At 42.6% G+C, this 11,965-nt stretch overlaps 1 protein-coding gene across 1 annotated transcript in view; it reads left to right on the top strand.

Annotated features, from left to right (window-relative positions):
- Window positions 1-328: 328 nt before the first annotated feature.
- LOC121708451 (transmembrane protein 211) overlaps window positions 329-11,965 on the top strand; it is a 99,857-nt gene continuing 88,220 nt past the window's right edge. Inside the window, exon 1 of the mRNA XM_042091111.1 lies at window positions 329-1,223. Within this exon, the coding sequence (XP_041947045.1) occupies window positions 909-1,223 (315 nt within the window). The 5' untranslated portion in view covers window positions 329-908. The remainder of the gene's footprint in view (window positions 1,224-11,965) is intronic.

Here is an 11,965-nt window from a genome sequence, read left to right as displayed (position 1 = left end):
ATGGATCATCATACCGCGAAGGTAAACTAAGGTAGACGCCTTTACGGCTGGTGCAGAGACAGCTGACAGTTAAGCAATAGGAAAATATTGTTTCCCCTCAATTAGGTTGTTTTTTTACCAGCGTAATAGCCTATGGTCATTACGCATGGACTATGCACGTTGTGGTAAAGATTTCTAGGTAGCCCTACACTTCACAATCACATGAATACACGTCACAATCACATGAATTGTAAAAAAAGATGATAAAAGATAAATGAAAACAATGAGCGCAGGTAGGTTTCCGTGGTCCTGTGAGGATACTCACGAAAACATCCCACTTGAGGAGGAGACGCCCACTCCAGCGCGCGACGCTGGCCATGTATTCTAAACTTGATCAAGCCTCTTGCTGGAAACCACGCTTACGCACAAGCTCTCTCAACTGAACTGAACCTACAAGTCAGCTGCCGGGACAAGTGGACCGTTGCAATAGAACTGAATTGGAATAGCCCTATTTTAGCTTTTATATGCCAGCAAAGAGGTCGAGACCAATATTCTCAAAAGGCTAGGAACTACACAGCCGCAAGATGACAGTTGCGCGTGCTCCGTGAACGGTGTTTAGCTTATGTTTAGGGTGTGACAAACGTTTCCGTCTGCACCTGTTAATGACTATACAATTTTAGACATTATATCTAATGGAAAATGTTTTACAGAAGAATCCTAACCCTGGCAACATGGGACTACTCATTCTTTAGAAATTGAATTTGTGAACTGAGGCGGTAGTTTTATTGAACACATGCGCGGGGCGTTCATTTACCTTTTTGGTGCATTTGTCGATAGAAGGGCAATATTTTTCACAATACGAGTGATGGTTATCTGATTTTAGACTACTGGAGTGCTTCTTTTTGTCTACCTGGGCAAGTGAACTCCAAATGCATTCATTGCTGGATAGAAAGAAGAAAGAAGCCGGGGTTGGGTTTGATCTGTCTCCGAGCCTGTTTCCCCAAGCCGCGAGGATGTTCAGCTGTGTTGGTTGCTTTTGGGTTCTCCTGTCGTCCGCCCTTGTTGCTGTCTGTAGTTTCAGTTTTATCTCACCTGCATGGATAGTGAAGGACCACCTGAAAAATAAGGATTCTGTGAGCTTCGGGTTACTTTGGCATTGCTCCGAGTCTATGGACCATATGTACAGATGTTACACTTTTGGCGGCCTCGGAAGATTTGATGAAATTCCGTCCAGTTCGTGGCAGGTAAAGTGATGTGAAAAATATGATGTTATTTAGGAATGGACTTGTGTGGACGGACTGTCACTTTTACCTCTTGATAACTGGTAGTTCCACTTTTCCATAGTCTTGCAACGAAAACACCTTATTTTCGAGACACTGTTCTTGTGATATGACTGTAGCCTAAATATGGCATCATACTGTGCAAAACGAGTCCCTATGGTCATAATATGCATCTGAATTATTTAAAAGGCTAGGAAGAGGATGCAGTGTCGTGATGGGGCCAGTGCACTTATGTAAATCAGTATGTGGCAGGTGCCTCTGAAGGTGTTTATGTAAATCAGTTTTTAAGATTAATCTCCACAGTTCCAGATGGGATGCAGTAAATCTCAGAACCCAAGGTCTGTTTTTGTCATGGCACATCATATAACTTCCCTACTCAAATTTATTGTGTGTTGTGTGTGCTATGAAAGATGACCAATATTCCATGCCTGTCACCTGTGCCGAGAGTCCAGTAATTTTCACAACCACATTTACAAGTGTTCTGACTGACAGATTTGAATGTATCTGCCAGAACCCATTAGAGAGGAAGTCATTGTGTTTTGTGAGTCTTGACTAGCCCTTTGTGCTTATTTTAAGCAAATATGCACTGTAGAGAGGTATGTCCCATTGTCTCATACTGTATTTGACTGACAGTAGGGGAGAGGCAGTCATTTTAAGACACTGGCTTCCCAAATGATTGAAACAATGAAGATTTTCATGTGTTATTTTTCTTGTAAAATATGTGAAACTTGTGATACAGATTAGAAAGATGTGATATTGTTTGAACAGAAATGTGTTGGCCCATGCTGGCCAGGTGTGTAAGCTTTGCATGTCTGGAAGTTTCTGCAGTTTTGAACACTTCAGTAACTTATTAACTACTTTTTGTTGGCTTATCTGTGCAGCTGGCAACATTTAATATGGACTGATAGTCATCAAGGGCCCACATTCACATTTGTTGATATTATCATCAGCAATTAAGTAACTACCTGCAAATAAAATGCCCCCGCAGAGATTATTTCCAGTGTTTATAGTTTTAAAAAAACTTCTCTATCATTGTCATTAAAAAAACATTACAAGTATTTAGGCAGAATATTATGTATTATATATATATTAGAATATTATGTATTATATACTGTATTCTGATTGAGTTTCTAGTTTAGACCTCTAGCTATAAGGTCATTTTCCCAAATAAGAATTAGTTCACTTTGCATTGTAAAACACGCTTACTCTTGGTACTCTTGGAGACTTTGGTCCATAAGTTATATTCTAAGGCCTTGATGTACACTTCATAAGGAATTCGAAAATATAAGGCCAGCCCTGGCATTTGACTGCATAGATCAGCATATTAAAAGGCTTCCTCTAAGCTCAAAACTCCACAGACAGACAGAATTTCTTCACAGTTCAGTCTGGATGCTTTGTTGTTGCAGATTCCTACAGAGCTGGCCAATTCTTAAATAGGCTCTTTTTATTTCAGATTACAGAGCACAGAGAACAGGCCGGTTAGACCCCCCTTTGTGTCAGAAAAAGCACTCACTTGCCTCTGCTACACTAGCAACCTCTCCAGTTATGATTTATGCATGAAGACAAAAAAATTAGCATTTGAAAGGAGATATTAATAAGTTGCCATTTTTTTTATTGTGGGATTATGGGCGGAGCAGAGTAAGATGCATCTTTTTTTTATTCTCAAGGAGTTCTTCTGAATCAGGAAAACAGCAGTCTGTTTATGGCTGAAAGTTATGTGAATGCAGTTAGTGGACAGATCCTCTGGCTGCATTCACAGTAGACGCCTGGCATCCTCACTGTTTTCTTTCTCTTCTCCTCTATCTCCTTATGCAGTACTTCAGCATATGTATTTTGTCAGTTTATCTGGGTTAGCAGGTTTGGCATTGGTATGGAGTGCAGCGACATGCCCTCAGTGTTTGTTTTGCTTTGCATACATTTTCTCAAGCTGTCTCAACCGCTTTGCCATACAATCAGCAACACCTTGTCATTTCCAGAGCGATTCCCATTCTGTCCCTCTGTGTGAATTGCTGACAGGGGCAGTATTTTTGCTATATCATATTTTGTACGTGGATGCATCCATGAGCACCATGCATGAAGCACTGTGGTGGAGGGGAAAGCAGCATACCCCCATGGCCATTAATAAAGGTGAGGAGGGACCCATTAAATTTTCATCCCGCGTACGTCTTGGGGTCCTGGCACGACTCATTGATGTGCAGATTATTCTTCTGTGTTCTCGGCCTCCTTTTCAGCGCGCTCCGTCGACCTCTCGCCATTCGTTGCCACTTTGCTGGCGATGTGTGGGTGGCCCACCAACACATCTCCCAAGCCTCCACAAGGCCCGAGCAGACTCTCTTTTCACTGTCTGTCAATGAAGGCCTCGGACCTTTGAGTGGTTGGAATAGTCAAACGTAATTCCCAGGGCCCCCGTGAATAAAGGGCTTCGTCTAAACACATGCCTCTGCTAGAGCATAGATATGAACTCAGCAGACTCAGAGATTACACACCTGCCGAACATAGTCACCTGGAGCTTCTCTCACCTGCTCAGATTCATGTCCCTTTAAAAAGGAAGCACTTCTGTAGTGCGGTGTGTGGCTGACATGATGGATAGGGGTTAAGCTCTTTGCCACTCTGGGAGTAGTATATTCTACCCATATAGAGCCCATACTTTGAATGATCCTCTGCCTCTTTGGGTCAACCTGTGTATCCCCTCTCTCCATGTTTTTGAAGCCCTCATATGAAACCCAGTCACAGAACAGAGTTGGCTTGCCCTCAGGTCATGCTCCCAGCCTGTAGGTGCAATGCTGACTCCCTGAGTGTCCCTCATGGGGCCTGGGACGCATTAGCTCTACTCATTCATGAATGACTTGGATGACAAAAGCAAGGACAATCCAGGCAAGATGGCTGATTCCATGACATACTCTTAAGACCAATGATGTTTGTAAGTTGCTCTTGATTTTGTCAGTATTGAGTCGTTTAATTTCTGAACATAATGGCTTCCATCAGTGCCCCTGTCCCTTGAGGCTGTCTTAATGGAAATTGACATTTTGTCCCATGATGGCTGTCACCGCATATTGTAGATTGCAGTAATCCAGAACCGCATGAATTATATCCTCCATAATCTGACTCTGTTGCTTTTATGGCTGTTTGAACTCCTGGACCCTGGTGCAGATGGCCTACCCTGCTGTGTGTTGATGTGAGTAGGAGGATGAAGAGTTCTGTTGTTAGTGCCAGAGTGAATTTCTCTAATGTCTCAAAAGTTGCTCATGTTGTTGTTTGGCCAATGGCTGATATTGGCTTTTCTGCTGCAAACCCCTGATCAGGAGCAAAGTAAAAGTAAAACTCCAGTGCTCTTGTTGCTCAGCACTCAGAGAATAAATACAAACTATTGTATCTTTCCAATCCAATACACTAGCCTTTTAATAGGATTCCATTCTCTTCTTGTAATTGTAGACAGAAAGTTTGTCATAGTCTCTCTTGTCACTTTTTATGTGAGTGGCCATGAAATAAAAACAGTACAACAGATTACTTTACCCTGACTTTCTCTCACATGTACTAATTCATCAGGTCATTTTTCATTTTTCAGGTAATTTTATTCCAGGCTCAACCGCATAAATAACCAAAAATTCTTCAAGAGAAAGGGGTTCTGTCTGGTTTGTGGTTTGGAGACATATTTTGATATGACAAATCACCAGTTTAGGTTATTTCCATCTCTTCCCACCTTTTCCCCACCCTTGTCTTTGCTCTTTTCCCTGCTGTATATCATATCACAAGGAGCCAGTCATTTCCTTCTTCTGAACCTGTTAGAGAGTCTGTGCCTGCGGAACCGAACTGCGCTAGCCGTGAGTTTTTATCGCGCTCGCTCACCACTCTGATGGCTAATAAAATGATGGATGAGACCCAGTCTCTATCTCCGCCAGCCGACCCAAAACAAGGGAGCAGAGTGGGGAGTGGCAAGAGCAGCATCAGAGAGCTGAGGACCCTGGGCCCAGCATCCCACAAGAGCGCACATATTAAAATGGACTGGGGAGTCAATGGATTCCCTGTCAGGCGGAGATATACAATGCCTTGGCCTGTGCACATTCACAGTAGAGGTCATGGATAGAGAATAAGTATTGAGATCGAAACCATTCATGGCACCCGTCATAGAGAGTCAAAGGGCTTTTCTCTCTATAGATTAACAGCGTCCCAGCCCAACATCTTTCACCTCAGGGTATGGTGCCTGTTGTTGTTGGATCTGTGCCATGCTCACTCATGAACAGAGACCTCAATAGACTTTGGCTTTCAGCATGGCCAATGGAATAGTCCCACTTATGGTCTGAGTTGTTGTTTGTTGGTGGTGTTTCAGATAGACATGGACAACATTTCTAGATGAAATATAGAGACAGTCTGTGTAATGTTAGTCTTTTTGTTACTTTAAGAGGATGTCTCAGAAAATATTTTAAAGGGAAAAAATGAAGAATATCATTTGAATATTAATGTTAATGTTGTGAACTACCAGATGGACAAAACATTATTGTCACAGAAAGTGTGGTTTACTGATATCAGTAATGAAGAATATCATTTGAATATCTCACTGCAGATAGATAAAATGATGCTGGGGAAAAGACAGGGAAGTAATGTGTTGCATTATTTCACCACATTCACTATTTTACCCAGAAAATGCACAGATTCAGAGCATCCTCTTTGCACTTGAACCAAATCAACCAACAGTGAAGGAAACAAAGGTCGCCAGACAGACCATTGTGTAATAGCAGGGTCATTGCATTAGATCACTGCATCGGATCCCTTCACATGTTAATCATTAACTTCCTAAATGCTTATCACTATTATTATCATTATCACTATTATTCATATCACATGGCCTGTGGATCAGTCACAATGTCCATCCCACGTTTGGTTCAGCTTTTTTGACTGGCAACGGGAACACAGAGAGAGAGAGAGAGAGAGAGAGAGAGAGAGAGAGAGATTGAACAAAAATATGGAGAACATCTTCTGAGGTGTATTTTGTATGCATTATTAGGAACTTGCAGTATAGAGCCCTGTATCTCAACATAACCCCAGTTCACCATTAAAAACATATGAGTCACTCAGACTGCATTAGCATGACTTCTCTGTGTCCTCTCAGCAGCACAGTGTTGGTACAACCCCGAGGAACAGCGCAAGTGATTACTTAGTCATTTCATGTCATGGCACACTCACTCCAAATCCATTTTGTTTCACAAGCCTGGCAGTGATGCAAAACTAGCATTAATGAAATGATGCACTAAAAATGTGTCAGGGAAGACTATGCTGGCAGCCTAAACATTTCCCCTTCTGGGGCATCTGTTGGTGTCTAAACGGTTTGTTGTCCCCCTACAAATACATGGCCAGTGAATAACTCGATTTGTTTGGCGGTTGCCAGGAGAGTGTTGATGTCTCAGATTATCATCATTCCAGAATGACAAGCCCAGGTACCCTCAGTGAGTAAGAGACTGAGAGAGGAGAAGCGTCACAATTATCCAAGGAAGCGTCTAAATAAACCGATAAATGCCATGAGTATGTTTTGACAACTTGCCTTGAGGGAAATCAGGTCAAGAGATGTTTGTGCCATGAAGAGATGTGAGTGAGATGGGGGGGGGGGGGGGGGGTGGTGGGAGGTTTTTGTGGAATGGCCGATGGATGTGAAGATACAGGCTCTGGCACTGGCAGCTCCTATCAGGCCCAGGGTTTTCATTTATATTTGATGGTGTTTTAATCCGGTTGCAGCTCCATCAGTCGTGCACACTGAATATGAAAACGCCTCTGAGTCTCCTGGGCATGGTGCTGTGTGTGGATCCTGATGGATTGGACTCACACTCAGCATCTGTTCAACTGAGGCCCCTGGAGAAGATCAGGAAAAGGGGGGGGGGGGGGGGGGCTAATGTCATGAACTACCAGATGGACAAAACATTATTGTGTATGTGTGTGTGGGGGGGGTTAATGTTATGAACTATCAGATGGACAAAACATTATTGTGAATGTGTGTGTGTGGGGGGTTAATGTTATGAACTATCAGATGGACAAAACATTATTGTGAATGTGTGTGTGGGGGGGGTTAATGTTATGAACTATCAGATGGACAAAACATTATTGTCACAGAAAGTGTGGTTTACTGATATCAGTAATACCAGCAGTAAACCCACACTCACTTTTGGAATGAATAGAGAACTACTGCATATTGACATCAGAACAAATGCCATGCATACAGTAGATCTGTGGTTTCTTTAGATCTGTGTTCGGTAACTAGGCTACATGAAGCTTTAAACAGCCTCAAGTTGATACCAGTGGAAGTCTATAAACTGTATCTGTGAGTACGTCTGAGGCACTCCTCAGAGACTGAACCACCATTACTGTTTTATCACAACCTTGCTGTCTGCAGGGTCCTCAAAGGTTCATTTGGGATGTGACCGATTTTTGTGTCCACACTCCAGAAGGCAATCCAATCTGAAACCAATTTGGCACACACAATGGAGAGAAACCAGAGCATTTGTCACCGGGCTAAAGTCATTGGCTGTGGTATTTTAGATTTGTCCTGCTTGACTTAAGATGGCTAAAGTGTTTCAGGGTAGTGGTTCAGGGTTGCAGCTCAGACTGAAGCAGGTATGGAACATCTGCCCTCTCTGTGAGTGACTGTGTGTGTGTCTGGGTGTGTGTGTGTGTGTGTCTGTGTGTGTGTGTGTGTGTGTCTGGGTGTGTGTGTGTGTGTGTGCGTGCGCGTGTGTGTGTGTGTGTGCGTGTGTGTGATGGATTGATAGGCCATGCAGGTTAGCAGCAGTCATGGGGTGGGGTGAGTGAAGCACAGCTGTGAGGAGCTGCCTGCAGAGGTGTTGCCTGCATCCAGCATGACCCACATGCACAATTAGAAAGGCAGCATTGCCAATGAGGACTAATTCCTCTAATTCCCATGTATATACAAAGCTTAACAGTATCTGAAGTGCATCCTAAGTCTTTTTTCCCCTCTAATTGATTGAAGGGTAAATTAGGGGCTCCACAAATGCATGATCAGACACTATAACACCCTCAATCGCTTTTTTTTGCTCTCACTCAGACCAGATAAGAAGATATATGATAACAGAAGATATACGATAAGATGTATGACGACTGTGGAGGTCATCAAGAAAGATCAAACAAGCTGATGCCAGAATGATAGCAGGGAAAAGCAGTCGAGCCGTACAGTTGGAGCGACAAACACAGAGAGTAAGATGGATACGGAACGACAGGGAGAGGCTGATAGAGTGAGAAAACGAGCGTGAGAGCACCGTGCGGTGAGGTCTTCCTCTCTGCGGAAAACGCTGAGTCAACGTTTCCAGTGTGCTTCATGTCCATCCCTTAACTGCCTTGTCACTTTCACTGCCTCCATTGTAGAGCAAGAGGGTAGTTTATGTATTGATTTAACTGGGAGTCCAGCGCCATTTCTCCGTGTAAATGATTGTTCACTTTACTTGATGCATGGAGCCTAGACGTGGCCATAAACTGGATTCCATCAGTAGTCTTCATACTGAGTCCATTTGTAATGAGGGAACCAGGTACAGGAAAGAAAAGCACTGTCGGTTGGATTGCCAGATTTAAGAAATAACCTCCCAACATTGGGAACTGCATGTGTATCTCCACCAAGAGAAGATGTCCAATGTTGTTATTTTGTGAAATATATCAACTTTTTTGCTGCATGGTTCACTAGACCTCCACCCAAAGATATTATGGAGGTCTACTGCTGTCGTGCTGAGGTAAAAGTAAAACTGGGACAGCTTAGAATGTTTTTTTGAAGGGCGTAAGCCTGCTAAATGTTAATTATTTTTGAGCGAGCTTCATCAGTTTGAACATTCACTGGAGCTTTTGATAAATTCACAAGAGGAGAGTACCCTTGCGTCGCCTTCAGGCTAAAAATGCTGACCACTGAGATTTGGTTTGGAAATTAAGCTTTTTCATCTGAAATCTGCCTCTTAGTTGAACATTCACAGAGTAGCTACATAAACGATTTAACTTTTCTATACTTCTTTGGATAAAAACTAAAATTGTACCTTGTCGGCTTCAGTCATGGTATGATATGGAAATGTAATTTTCACTTAAGCCTAGTTTGGATCAGGTTCAATATTTGTAATACAACAATGTCCATTATATTGTGTGTTTTATAGTCAGGTTACATTACCGCACATATAGAATTGACATATTTCCTAAGGGTTATGTGTTGTCAATCTTTTATTATTAAGGTGACCATGTTATAATTACTGAAACTATCAGCTATTTGATACCTTTCTGGGAAAAAGTGTAGGTAAGAAAATGAAAGGCTGCTTCTGTCAGTTTTATTTCGTGGCAACTGCCAGTTGTTTGAAATATCATTGGAGAGTTCTTCTTTAGAGACAGGAAATGATTGGTTCGATCGGTCTGATGCAAGGATTACTCTCCACAAGTAATGCGCTTCATTTTCAAATTCAAGGCGGAAGAGCGCCATTACAGCCTTGCAGGTTTGTATGCTGAGGTGAAATACGTTATACACACAGTTGCAGGTACTGTCATCAATATTTGAACAAGGAGACTATTTCAAACGCATGCTTCATTTTAAAGGTGCAGTTTTTTTTGTTGTCAAGAAATAAAAAATGCTTCCTAGACCTATCATCCTGATGTAATTCTCAAGAAAAGGAAAGAATAGTGCTTCATAATGTTCTTGTACATTCTACACAGCTTGATTCTTAGTTTTTAATGGGATTTGAATATGTCAAGGCCTGAAAATTCAATAAAATGAGCAAAACAGGGCAAGTACTGTAAATGCTATCAATGCACAGGAATGAATACTGGCATCATTATTGTAGATTTCATTTTTTACACTGAAAATGTAAGACATCTTTAGAAATTACTGTTTAAAATTCAGTTAAATCATTATTACCCTTAGTGTTCTATAAGGTATTTGGTTCTTGGTGTGGAGTTTATGATATTATGATGCGAAATTTCATGTGAAAGCATCCATCTAAGCTACATCTGTTTTGTCCCAGAGTGACTGCATGAAGAAATGCAGGTCAGCTGTCCATATTTTAGTGGCTTAAGTGACCTATTTATTGCAGTAGATATGCAGAGGGTGAGCAGATTTCCTCCCCTGCAGACTGGAGGATGTCTCCAGTTGCTGAACGGAGCAGTGAGCGGTGGCCGTTTAAGGTGGTTTATTTGGGGTGGAGAGGAGGTGGCAGGGCTGGGTCAGAAGCACTCTGGTGCCAATGGAAGTGGATTAGATTGGCTCCTCTTGAAGTTGCTGATGGCCTCGGCTGATTGAGCTTCTCTCAGGGCTTTGGGCTTGTTCTCTCCTCACCACCAGCGCCAGCAGCACCCCACCCCTTGTTTAGGTCTCAGAGAGTTGGAAACATCCGCAGTGTGTTGATTGAGCTTGTTCGTACCATAGTGGGTTCCCTTGATTACTGATGGCTGTGTTGTTGTTGTTGGGTTGTCATCACTCTGTGTGTATCAGAGGGCTTGAATATTGAAGGGGGCTTGGGGGGGGGCAAGGAGGGGAGGGGGCTGTTGGGTGGTTGGGGAAGTGCTGTGGATACTGAAGCATTTCCAGTTGCTTCAATATGCATGAATAATGTACGGAGCACATGGGAGCGGTGGCAGGCCGGATCATGCATAAATGCAGGAGTGCACAGTGAGTTTGGGGAGCGTGCGTGAGAGGGGCACTCAAGGACACTTACCTCTGAGCAGAACACATTCTCTGTCACTGCCGCTACGTCCATAGGCTCATTCTCAAGAGTTACTGCCTCTGTGCAGTATGCCGTTGCTGCCAGTTGCAGATGCAGTTGAATAACCTTTAGCTCAGTCTTTTGATATGGGTGACATTTTGGTGGGTTCACATTATTAGCGTGTTTCAGTGCATTCATTAATGATTGAGGATGTATGTAATGTAATGATGAGAATGGAAATTTGCAGCCCAGTGGCCAAATGCAGGCAGAGTGTGTGTGATGGTTGGTTTTGTAGGGTGTTGGATGTTCTGCTCTTATGGCTTGGTCAGATTACACTTGATGTCAGAAGGTTGTTGGTCGGAAGATTGGCCACATTACAAGATCATCTGTCATTTGCGTTGCGTCGTCATAGTGTTAACACGGAAGTCGTTGGAGATACCCCCAAAATTCGAATGTGCTAGACATTTTGTCCTGGTGTTGTGGAATGTCGCAAACAGTAAATCGCTGGTTGTTGAATATGTTGCATTACAAGATACATTCCTCCATGTCCTCCATATTTGGGCACAATGCTTGAAATTGATAGGTTATGACAAAATTTAGCTGAAATTGTGTAATCTGACTTTTAAGCTCAAACAAACACACACATACACACACACACACACACACACACACACACACACACACACACACACACACACACACAGAAGCTCAAACACACCCTTAGGGTTTATAAATGCTTCAGTTCCCATGTGTACGTAGTCCCCTACCACCCTAGTCCATCTTGCATTTAGCACTCAGTACAGGACCTGTTGCAAACCTAATCAGAGAAATGCTGACTCATCATTGTGACTCATTATCCGCGCCCTCTCTTATGCTCAGCCATCCATTAAAGTGGCCAACGTCTTTCTCAAAAGGGCTACACCTCTCAGACTGATTCATTCTTTATTTGTTTATTAGTTGATGGATATGTGTAATTTCCTGTTCAAGCTGTTGCAAACAACCAATTTATTTCTGTGTACATTATTCAACATATTCTTTTTT

This window comes from Alosa sapidissima, chromosome 5, assembly GCF_018492685.1.
Source record: "Alosa sapidissima isolate fAloSap1 chromosome 5, fAloSap1.pri, whole genome shotgun sequence".
Classification (NCBI taxonomy): Eukaryota; Metazoa; Chordata; class Actinopteri; order Clupeiformes; family Clupeidae; genus Alosa; species Alosa sapidissima.
This window is presented reverse-complemented; position numbering and strand designations above follow the sequence as displayed.